Genomic DNA, 12,754 nt, shown 5'->3' on the forward strand with positions numbered 1-12,754 from the left:
TAAATGCCACTTTGGCTGTTAGCGAGGGAGAGAGGAATGAGGCTTGGCAGGGGGACATACCTAATGACAATTAGATGTCATTAGAGTAAATTATGTTGACCAGACCAATAGTGTTGCCTTATTGTCGTCGGCAATATACAGTGTATATTGATCAGTAGCGGTTTAGTGCGGATATGAAGTATAGTGGTTGTTTGAAACGTTATGGCACAAACACCGTTAATCTGCTTCCTCGTGTTGGATGTACAGAGATACATCCGTTGACGCTTATTCTACAAAGAGCACGGATGGAACTGTACTGACAATGAGGTCCGTTGTAGTCCAGTGTCAGGCATTACCTATGTAATGTCACCTAGAAAGCTCTTTTCAACCTGAGGACCTAGTAATCTCAAAATGAACAGATCAATTGTATCGGGTTGGGTGAGATGATAGTTGTGGCTTTCTACCAGAGTACTGATCGAACGTGAGTATTGGGGTGACATTGTACCTCTTTGCCTGGTCTCTCACAAACGGCAATGATGTGTAGATGCACTCGGTTTGAGACAGCATGCCATACTTCAGTTGAGACAGTTTCCCTGTACTATAATATTATACTGCGATGGTTCCTGTGTATTATAGATCCTCATCAGTTGTCTTTATCTTGGGTACATGTCCACGTATCTTGGATCCCGTAGTAGCAGACGCAATAATCCCCATCCCGTGAAACGTGGCATATCCGTCTATGGTCCCGATGTTATTGTCAATATTACCGACAACAAACTGGATGAACTGGCCTTCGTTGTATCCTTGGATTTCGGTGTTATTAGCAAGAGATGTGCTGCGCTCAAACCTCTGTACATCAGCGGAGGAACAACTGAAACCTAGAGCGTTTAGTGTATCAGTCAGGTGTCTAGAACTGAAAAGGTGGAGACACTGAACCCCAAAAGCCAGTTGGAGGGGGTGAAAGAAATTGCCTTGGTCTTAGAGCTTGCATTATTGCTTGTCCTGTTGCAGCCTGCTTAGTCAGGGTGTTCTTCCCATCAAAGGGAGTGCTTAACAGTAGCTGTAGAGATTCTGGAAGATATGAAATTAGGTGATGGACAGTTATCAGTAGGAATAGAGGCATTTCTAATGTCACGTTTAAGCAATTCTGTTGCTGTTTCAAGTATCTTCACCTTTCCTTTTCAGGATCATCGCGCTTTGGTTACAATGCTAGCCTTTCCATCACTTTCAGCAATCACAATATTTTCTCCAAACTGATAAGCTAGTCAGTAGATTTCATGTGACTTTGAGTGAATCGTTCCAGATCCTCATTCTGAAAATCCTTCATTTCATCAACATGAGAACTCACTATTACTAGTTCCTCATCACTCTGCTCTAAATATGCAACCACTTTTTGAAATGCAGATTCACGGACAGAATTCTTCTGTTTTCCCTTCCTATTCTTCAATAAATTTGATCCAAGTTCTTTTTCTGTCCTAAATTTTACACTACACCTCTGGTGGTAAATTGCACCTGGAGAATGTAGGTCACACGAATATTCAACTCTAGACAAAGCAGTCTTTCCCCAAACATCATTTCTTTCCTTGCACTTGTCATACACTTCACGCTGAAAATTTGAAGGTCTCACAAAGTAACATTCTTTAAAAAGTTTTCACTGAATTTAAAATCTAAGCCATGTAATCGTAGGGTACGTTCTGTCACACAGTTGAAACAATTTCTTTTTCTAGCAATTCTTTGTGGATCTATATATGTGCGTCGACATGACGCATGTATTTTTTTACGTGAGTGATACTACATTACTGACATGTGCCTTGTCTTACGGCATGAACATCTGCTTGTTGTGGTAATTGAGAACATCTTTTATATGATTCATGTGATTTACTTATGCTTTTCCCGCGCGTGCACAACTCGTGGCTTGTTCAGCAGTTACTATCACACATAAATGTCGCTTTCTGATTGGCTTAGCGCTCTTCTATTATTTTCAATGTATCCTGCTTACAAACATTGCAATGCACGCCGTTGCCAGTGGCAATTCATTCGGTACTTCGTGGTTGTACTTCTTCTTGGCTCACGTATGATCTAAGTCGATGGAAGGGAGATAACTCTAATATTTTTTTTCTATTTTTGGTCGTCTGAAAAATCTAGCGATTGCTACGAAAAGAACTGCCTGGCAGTCCAATGTATAAATTTTGACAAAACGTTACAATGTTTGCTCCACCCGTTATTCACTGGAGTATCATAAACAAGAATGGTTCCAGAAAACTGCAAATATCAAACATTCCTGTCGCGATAATATACAAAACAACAAGTTGGTAAAGTAATTACCATGTCAATGCCCTATCTCCGATGACGGGGTGGACTGACCATTTTCTATTGGAAAATGTTCGTTACATCGTTACGTATGAAGTGATATATAGTATTATCCTAAACATGTGTATTTGTACATGTAAATGTGTATCACTCGATTGTACATGTAAAGAAATATAAAGTGATATTGTTCACACGTCACATCACAAAACCCAAGTTATATAATCTAATTATAATCCTATCTCATTATCATAATGTCATGACACAATTTATTTCTGATAAACTATTGGAAAACGCGCTTGTTTACGTGTCACTGATATAATGTTTGTTTGCAAAGCGTGTATTACACGGTCAGGATTCTAGCTGTTTCAGGTATACAAATGAACTTTGTAACGTAATTTGTCTTGTGCATTTCCATATCATACCAAACTGCGTTGTTGCCTGACACAGCGGGGACAAAAAAATGAACAGCTTAAGATAACTTAAAGATCAAATGCAAGGCAAATGACTTATAACCACCCATGTGCTCTGCATGTGTATATGTCCAGCACTGATGCTGACACTATAACATGTGAAGCTAGAATGGTCAGATAATTAGAATGACCTTTCTCTCCTTTTGTCATCAGTAATGATAACAACATAATGACATAATACATTCAGACATGTGGGACCTACTAATGTATATGTTCAGTGGAATTGCTGACACGACCTGACCCCACGACCTCACCACTCGATTTGGCCACTCGACCTGAACACACGGCCTGGCCACATAACCTGACCACTATCTGAACACACGATCCGACCAAACGAGCTAACTACTCGACCTGAACACTCGACCTGGCCACTCGCCCTGACCACACGACCCGACCACACGACCTGCCCACACAACCTGGCCACACGACCTAACCCACTCGACCTTACCACAGGACCCGACCACAGGACCCAACCACACGACCTGAATACTCGACCTAACTACAGGACCCAAACAAACGACCCGATCGCACGACCTGACCACTCGAGATAAGCCGTGTGTAAACAACGCATGATGAAAGTATACGTTCATACTGTTTGTGAGTATAATTTATGGACAACAAATCCTGTAATGAAGCCGCAGAGAGCATTCCAATGGCGACAGCCATGAGCCGATAAGACAACGTAAAGAACTCTTTTTACAACGCAGTGAGCACTTTTTCGCAGTGAGCGGCATCCCTTGCCTCTTTCAGAGGTTCCTGATCGAGTTTTCACCAGAAGAAATTTACTATAAACGGATATATAGGCCATAATCCATCTGTCTGTACTAAAGAACACAAAGATATGTTGAACCTCCCCTCCTCTGGGAAACACAGAAACACAGGTAAAACAACATTACCAAATAGACCTGCTTCCTCTGAATATTGCTAAAAGCAACGTTGATTTCTTCTTACTCACTCACTCTGTCTTCCGTTATGAAGAATTATTTCGGTATAGGTCCTTTTCTGATTGTCACGCAATAGTGCTTGTAGATAGCAACAGTCTCATATTCGCCTATATCTCCTAGTTTTATATCTGCCTTTCAGTTTTGTGTGTCATGAATATTTTGAGTGTGGATTGTGATATAGTGTGCGTGTGTAGACGCGTGTGCGTGTCCATTTACAGCTTTATAAATGGCGTGTTTGGTGTGTTCCGTAGGTTTTATTCAAAGTGAAATAAACACATTGCATTGACGACAGGAACCTATCAGTACAGCATCTTTTGAAATACTCTTATTTGTTCAATTTCTGGTGCTTGCTATGAGAAGTGACTAACAGTTATCAGAATAGCACCTTTTCAAATAACATAAAATACGATTTCTGCATCGAACTGAACACGTAGATCTTCAGTTCAACGTTTCTGAATTTTCACACACACATAATTGACATACGTATCTCGACTGTAACAATAGTGATCTAAGTTTATATCAGTTGTTAAGGACTCCCTTTTTTTCAATATCCTTCTGTCAAAGTATTTTTAATCCACGTTTTTATGGAAAAATCGTAATGTCCATAGTGTAATAGTCAGTATCGCCAAAATGTCTCGGCCGGTAAAAAGTGGATGATGCGAGCTGACCCTCACCCACTGTAGTGATAGTGATAACAAATCTGACTAGTGTCGATGGAATGATAGTGAACACTTTTTCATTTACACACATGAATTGTGAACATTACCGTGTAATTTCAGATTACCCACCTGGTCAGAAGAATTCTGCCTATTTGTGGATGGGAATGATATATGCAGGTGGAAAGTACATGTGGGCAGACGGCACAGAGGTAGAATTCAATGACTTTGACTCAGGGGAACCGAACTGTATGGATGATGGGAGGTGTAAAGCGTTGATGTCAACGTACCAATCCGTCTACAAATGGAAGGATGCAGGAACTGATTTGGACTTCTACTACATATGCGAGATGGATGCGTACATATACGAGAAGGATGCGTCGTAGACACATCCTGTTTGTCTCCATGTGGTGTGTTCTGCTGTAAACCCAAAGCAAATATAAACAATTCCGTTTATATAATGCTTTTCTTTCCTGTTCCTTTTGCATAAGGTCTTTAGATATGTCATGACTCAATGTTGATTCAGGTTTTACGAAACTCTTACCATTCTTAAACATGCATCATAACCAATAGCAATGATAATGTTTGAAATGTAAATGCCCCTCACTCTCCTAGGGATTTCATGGAACTGGAATGCCGTCACTCGGGCAAGGAAGGGGACGCTGGAAGTGTCATTAACATCACAACATTCCGCTTTTGATCATTTAACAGTACCAGAGGGAATCGCAAATGAGAGCGTGTGATATCGTCATCACACCTCTCACGTTATTTGTCAATCTCAAAACTGCGTCTCCACGAACGCGATATCATACGAGCTGCCTGTTTGGCTTACAGTCAATTCACTCTCTGTGACTTCATGACAATATTTTTGCACATTAAATTGGTACCTACTTGCCTGTTAGGACAGCCGAAAATGAGCAACACTTTATCATGTTGATTACAAGTAATCACTCTCTTATTGCTAGTGTCTAAATTAGATCTAATAAATACATAATTACTAATCCATTATTGTAAACCTCATTATGCAAGCAAACCAAAAATGTGAGCAATGCTCACAAATGTCTCCCCACCTCGACTTGCCGTCTTTTCGCCTACACCTCATATCGCCTCCAATAAATCAAATGGTTAATTGCATCACCGCTATTAAATGAATGGGCATTGCCCATCTCTGGCTGTTAACTAAACTCTCATGTGATTCAAGCGGCATGGAAGTTCGAAGCTTGTGGCTCCAAGTGTATATTATCAATTCTGTCTTGTAAATGGTTAAATATATTCTGATGCTTTTTGCTTCCTAATTATACCAATCAGACATATGTTAGTTTATTTATGTCGTTGAAGGACACAGTAAGAGTGAGTGGGTGAGCTAAAATTTATCGTCATATCGGCAATATTGCAGCCATGTCGTGACTAGAACGATTAATTATAACATGAACATGAATTAATGGCACCCTCTAATATCCTGTCAACGAAAGACAGTTAAACTAACTAGAACATCACAGAAATGAAGGTAAAACTAGTAACTGCACCTAAAACAGTTTATCTATAGAGGACAATGCAACATAAAAATGGGCTATAGATTGCTAACAACTGAAGGCAGATCACCATACTAAGGGCCATGGGGACTTACAGTACATTTGCTTCCTGCATGGACCCTACCTGGATTTACCTCATCCCCTCAACCGTCAGCAATTTGGGAAATCTAGCCATACAATTAAAAGACATCACAGTAACCAGGTAACGTGATCACGGTTTGGATGAATTTTCACTGTGCTTATTGGCTACACTTTAACAGTTTTTTCGTTTCATTCATTATACTAGTGTAACTCTGTGTGTTAGAATAGCAACATTTCACAAGACTTTCTAAATTTTTTCTACATTTCTATATTGATATGGTTTTGTTGCGGTAACGTAGATTAAAAGATTTGTATTCAAGTTGTATGATGGCCACGTTTTATTGTTCATGACATAATAATACAGATGAAACCTATGTGAAATATATTTCGAGTAATACGTAATTTAATAATAAGTGTATTGTAAGTTTGGTTTGGGATTTATGCAAATTAGTTTACGCAATTATGGGTGCATAGTCATGACATATGCTGAAATCCAGTCTCTAAAACACATTTTTGTACACGAATACGCTTGCCTTCTCATACGAAATAGGCAATACCGAATCAACGTATAATAAAAAAAACCGAGATTCAACGGTATAATTTACTGACAACAAACCTCCGTTGAAGCCCGAAAGAGCATCATACGGAGTAATGCCGAGATGGACCAAGATGAGTCAAAGGCGCTACGGTCACTGAACAGTGTCCGTAGTATCAGTGATCCATAAAATAGCGATTTGGGTATGATGTGGTTTTATGATGCAACATGTATGTTATAGGTACATACCATCTATGTGACAACAAAAGAAAGATTGTTTATGGCACAGGTCACATCTGTTCTGCAATGAGTCACCCTGTAATGTCCTCCTTTCCCGATGCACATTGGAAAGAAGTTACAGTGAGGAATATGTTACACGAAACTACGGGTCAGAACTCGTCTGGAACTGATATTATCTAAACAAATAATACGGATAGACAAAAAAGAATACGGTGAATGAAGCAGTTTATTTCTCTGGGCCTTATAGCCCTAATCGTCCCTCTGAGAGAGTGATCCTGCCCTAGGACATATCTTTCTCGCATATGTAGAAGAAATCATAGGTACTTCGTGCATCCTCCCACTCGTAAGCTGACCGGAACGTAGAAATAAATGCTTTACATCTCCCGTCTTCCATACAATTCGGTTCACCTGACGGAAAGTCAGTGAAGCCAACATCTGTGCCGTCAGCCCACATGTATTTACTGCCTGCATACAGCAACCCCATCCAGAAATATTCAGAATTCTCCGAGTTAGGCGGGAAGTCTGCAATTACACATAAATGATCACACTATATCAGTTTCAACAAATATTTTCATCAACATTACAGCAGTTAAAACGTTTCATTATTGCAGATTTCGGTTCATATTGTGGTTCTACCACCCATTACCTGAAATTTCTTCTTTTCAGAGATCTGTACTTGGACATGCAAACCCCATATCAGCACGTCATAGCGTCGCAACAGGCTTCATCTTAACTTACAGAAACATGGCACCTTTGACAAATGGCACCTTCTCAGTATCAGTAAAATGGCAAAGGATTACAAAGGTCTTGTGGCCTTTGAAAAGTCTTTTTCTTTAAATAATAAAAAAAAACTGCTCCTCTTTTGGCAAAATCCATCAGACTGGGGACATGCGTTGAACTGTGGTAGCGGGCTTTGTCGGCAAAACAATTATAAGCCGATATATTCTGCCTTACAGAATAAACGAAAACACAACTTCTGTTTGCATTGGATTTGACATTCGTACTTACATTCCTTTATTTTTTCCAGCAGGAATTCGTTCTCAGCCTCCGTATTGATAGAGACGAGGTCAGCACCAAGCCCACGACATCTACTTCTTGCAGTTCCCCAAGTGGTTTTATCCAACTCCAGTAAGTAGCAGTGGTCTTCAAACTTCACAAAGCCAGCGGCACACACTTCTACAAAAACAAAACAACGTTGATGTGGAGATTGTGGAGATTCACAAAGCAATTCCATTCACTTTGCGACTACAAACAGATAAGTTAAAAATTATTCCAGAATGTGCATGATGAAATACACTCTCATGTCAGGTGAGTGTTAATTAAATCGCACAATGATACATACATACAGCTGAGTATCAACATGATCGCAATTCCATTTCATGAACCGCGATGTTCTTTGCATTCGCAGTGGCATATTTTAGTTTCATTTGAAGCCTTTCCAAATATAACAATACACAACAAAATATAACATCTGCTGTTCTCATACGATGTAATAGATTCAGGTTTACAAGGATAAAGTATTGTCACTGTAGCATTCTACGTATTTGTTAAAACATGAACAACTCATAGTACATATGATCATGCCGATGACAACTATATATGCTCAAAACATAATATACTTTACTTGGTTTTTCTGTAGTTGTCGTGGTGGTGGTGGTGGTAGTTGTGTTGGCGGCTGTGATGGGGACTGTTGCAATCATAGCGCACTGTGAGAGAGCAGCCTCGAGTTTCTGAACTCCCACATAGGACACATCTACCTTCTCCTCCATCACCCGCTGACGTGCCCTCTCCAGAAGAAGCTCCTTCTTGAGGATCTCAAGCTGCTTGAACTCATCCTTAAACTCCTCTTTCATCTCTGCCTTCAACTCATTTATCACTTCGGATCGAACGCGTTCCGCGTTCTCTTTTAACTTCAAAAGACACGTATCAGTGTTGTTTTCTATATGTTCTGTGGCTTGAAGCTTCACTATCATCACCAGATATATAACTGCAGCTACGGCTTGGAACATGCATCCCTTCATCGTGTTTACTCTATGTAGTTATGGTGCATCTGGATTTACAAGCCTTGGTCTCAATCTCACTTTAATTGTAAGTCATTATGAGGGAGGGACATATCTAATGACAGGAAGTTGTAAAGTCGTTAAGCGAGGTCAAAGCTCGTTATTAAGGGTGAAATACAGCGTTTAAGAGTTGACGGTACGAATTATCGTGATTGTTTGACATCAAATGGCATTAACACGAGTCCTCTGCTCTCTCTTGAAAGAGGTTCACCGGTTGATTTGTAAACTAGACATATAGAAATGCTTGTACAAAGAGCAAAAGCAAGACTGTGCTGACAATCGTTCCATGGAGGTTACCTGGGTTTCTTTTGACAAATTTAAATTTTGAAGGTGTTATTGACTGACTACATTGTATTTTGAAACTATGATAACAGTAAACCGACAAAACAACTGAAAAAATAACTTGCCAACTCAGTTCCTCGCGAACTCGAATTGTCTTATTCAAAGAGTTAAAGAATTCTTCGAACACACCATACGATGAGGTAGAAAGTATTATAGTTCGTACGCAGTATTTAGAATTTTTTATGTTTACCGTGGAGAACAAGGGGCGGGATAGGTTAGTGAGTCTCATAAGAAGTTTATAGCTTCACAAATTGTTGCAATATCGAGAATCTCAACCAGCTCTTTCCTCATTAGTCAAAATATATAGAGGAGCTGACAAAAGTCCAAACTGACGGTTCGAAATAAAATCCGGTAGGGACACTCAAGGAGACCTCAAGCTGGCACAAATGTAAGGTCACCATGTTAGTTCAATGACCTATGTCAGATGACAGGGTGAAACCATTGATTACTTTGAATACACAATTCCATTTAGAAAGTGATCAAATGTAGCATATGGTGTATTTGCGTTTATGCTTTTCTGGCACCCGTGGCGAGCCACCTCCTCGTGGTGGGTGCTGGGTAACGCCAAGAGCTCGCCAACACCCCCGTAGTGGACCCGGGGGCATATTTGGTCCACCAACCCGTTTGCCGTGGTTTGCGGCCCTGTGTCGGCGGAGGAGGGGATCCTGGTGGTTGAGGGCAATAGGGGCCTGCAATCGTGCTCCTGTTGCTCAATACACCACTTTGGCCCTGACTCCGCCTAGACGGGTGGTCGAATGGGCCCGGTTCGACCAATCGGCTGGTCATGCCAAGCCCTGTGCATGGAGTATTGTTATATTTTTCAATGCACACATGTCATTTAGAATTGTTATAACTTTGGACTTGGCTATATTATCTAAAACATTTTTGATTTTGACATATGTTGTTCTGCAATTTGCCTAGAGTCCAATGCCAGAAGGCGGTGGCTCATGGGCCAATCTGGTGGAGCTATTAATCTTTTAATTTTTCTGCTGGAGTATATCATCCGGGTATCCTAGGTGCTGCAAGCTGGAGATCCGCTTGTTTTTAGCATTGTCCTTGTGATACTCCGTGGTGGGTGGGGAGCTCGGATGATGAAATCTCAACCCTAAATATGGCTTATGAAATCCCCACAAAAAAACCAAACGTCCTCTTGAAAATGATGTTGATGATAATGGCCTTCGACTGTCCAGATCAATTGAGTTTTGGCCACGCTTTCTTGTGATCGAATCTGCTGATAAAACGCCTCTAAAATTGAACCCGTTCGCAGTTGCCAGAGGTATTCAAGGTATTGCCGGGGAAGTTAAGAACATTAAACGGTTACGTTCAGGTGCACTGCAGGTTGAGTGTGGGAAACGGCAGCAGTCAGTCAATTTGATGAGCATAGAATCGTTTGTTGGAATTCCGCTTACTGTATCTGCTCATAAGACGTTAAACACGAGCAAAGGAATCATCAGAGACAGTGATCGGTTGTTTTCGGACATGACAGAACTTGACATCATGACTGAAATGAAAGATCAAGGTGTGCTCGACGTCAAACGCTTTTCAGTCCGTAAAAACAATGAAAGTGTTCCAACCAATACTTATCTGTTCTCCTTTTCATCTCCGACAGCTCCAAAATCATTGAAGGCTGGTTACTGCAACATCAAGGTTGACGTGTACATTCCGAACCCGCTCAGGTGTTTTAAATGTCAGAAGTACGGCCATGGTGTCAATACTTGTACATTGTCCGTTGTGTGTGCCCACTGTGGTGAGAAGACACACACAACAGAAGATTGTACCAGTGATTTTAAAAAATGCACCAACTGCTCAGGCGACCATTCCTCATTTTCTAAACAATGTCCTGTTAGGAAAGAACAAATGGAAATAAATAGAATCAAATTCACTCAAAATATCTCTTTTTCTGAGGCCAAAAATATAGTAAAAAGATCTGATCTTCCAGAAAGTTATGCTGCAGTAGCAAAAACAACATTGGAGTCACGCTCTAAAATAACAAAATCATCCACAGGCTGCCAAACTACCTTGACTTGGGTAAATTGCGATTCTCCACAGCTTTTGTACCCTGCTATATCATCACAGACTGAGGAACCACTCCCTAGTACCTCAAAGTCGTCTTCTGATCACAAATCAGCAGCATCTCAGTCACATTCAAGGTCTCAATCAACATCTGATAGTCAACAAACGGTGAAAAGTAAACCGAAGCCAAAGCCTGATGCTTTAAAACAACACAGTAGCAGAGCTCCTAAGGGGTCACAAAATAAAATTCAATTGTACAATAAATATGGGTCTCTTGAAGATATGGACGTTTCTGAAAACGTCCATTCTAGGGCACATAGCTTGTCGCCCTCCAAAAGAGTGCGGTGTAGATCCCCAATAAATCCCCCCAAAAGATAGTTTATTCCAATAATATTGTACAGTGGAACTGCAGAGGATTGAGGACAAATTTACATGAATTACAGCTATTAGTCCAAGATTTCACACCTTCAGCGCTATGTCTCCAAGAGACATATTTAAAGCAAACAGACACATTTGACCTTCGTCATTCTAATGCATATCATTGTTTTTCACCTCCGGGTGATAGGGCCACTGGCGGATCATCCATTCTAGTCAAACAAAACGTTATTCAAAGCCCTGTTTCACTTAATACTAATATGCAGGCTGTTGCAGTGAGAATTACTTTACATGTAGCGTTTACGCTATGCTCTCTTTGTATTTCACCATCTTCGGCTTTTGCCAAAACCGATCTTCAAGCTCTATATGATCAGCTCCCGAAGCCCTGTATTATAATGGGAGATTTAAATGGCACAACCCACTCTGGGGTAGTGTAAATACAAACACTAGAGGTAAATTGTTGGAGGACTTTTGTTCTGACAATGACTTATGTATTTATAATGATGGTTCCAACACATATTTACACCCTGATACAGGGACTTATTCTGCTCTCGACTTGTCATTGACAAATTCCGAACTATTAAATGAATTCGAATGGTCAGTCCACGATGACTTGTGTGGAAGTGACCATTTTCCTACTATATTAAAAGCTGTAACTCCATCTGATGTTCCTCCATCATCAAGGCGGAATCTTAAAAAGGCTAACTCGGCTTTATATGAAACACTGTGTGCTGAAAAACTTAAACCCGAACGTTTTATTGACGTTCCTGATGCTATTAAATCTTTTTCTGATGAATTGAACTCTATAGCTGATGAGTGTATACCAAATTCCTCTGCAGTTCCACACATAAGAAAACCATGGTTCAACGATGAGTGCAAACAAGCTAGGAAGGCAAGGAAAAAGGCAGAACATTATTTCCGTCGCCATCCTATGGTGCATAATTTAAATAAATTTAAAATTTTAAATGCTAAAGCACGGCGTACTTTTAAACAAAACAAAAGCCAATCGTGGCAAAATTATGTGTCCAAAATAAATTCTCGGACACCCATGTCCAAGGTATGGAACATGGTCCAGAAAATCAAAGGTAAAGGTACTAAATCTACTGTCCATCATCTTAAACATGGCGATCAATTGCTTACTGATAAATCAGATATTGCTAATAAACTAGGTGAAACCCTTTCTAAACACTCTTCCTCTTCAAATTATGTACCAAAAT

General features: G+C 40.2%; 1 protein-coding gene across 1 annotated transcript; it reads right to left on the minus strand.

The window, feature by feature from the left end:
- Positions 1-6,959: 6,959 nt before the first annotated feature.
- LOC137273021 (low affinity immunoglobulin epsilon Fc receptor-like) lies at positions 6,960-8,805 on the minus strand. The gene is made up of 3 exons (XM_067805462.1): positions 8,372-8,805; positions 7,756-7,923; positions 6,960-7,269 (listed from the first exon to the last, which is right to left on the minus strand). The coding sequence occupies exons 1-3, from the start codon at positions 8,766-8,768 to the stop codon at positions 7,028-7,030; spliced, it is 807 nt and encodes a 268-aa protein (XP_067661563.1). The 5' UTR covers positions 8,769-8,805; the 3' UTR covers positions 6,960-7,027.
- Between the last annotated feature and the right edge of the window lie 3,949 nt (positions 8,806-12,754).

The sequence above is a fragment of the Haliotis asinina genome, chromosome 2, assembly GCF_037392515.1.
Source record: "Haliotis asinina isolate JCU_RB_2024 chromosome 2, JCU_Hal_asi_v2, whole genome shotgun sequence".
In the NCBI taxonomy this organism is placed as follows: domain Eukaryota; kingdom Metazoa; phylum Mollusca; class Gastropoda; order Lepetellida; family Haliotidae; genus Haliotis; species Haliotis asinina.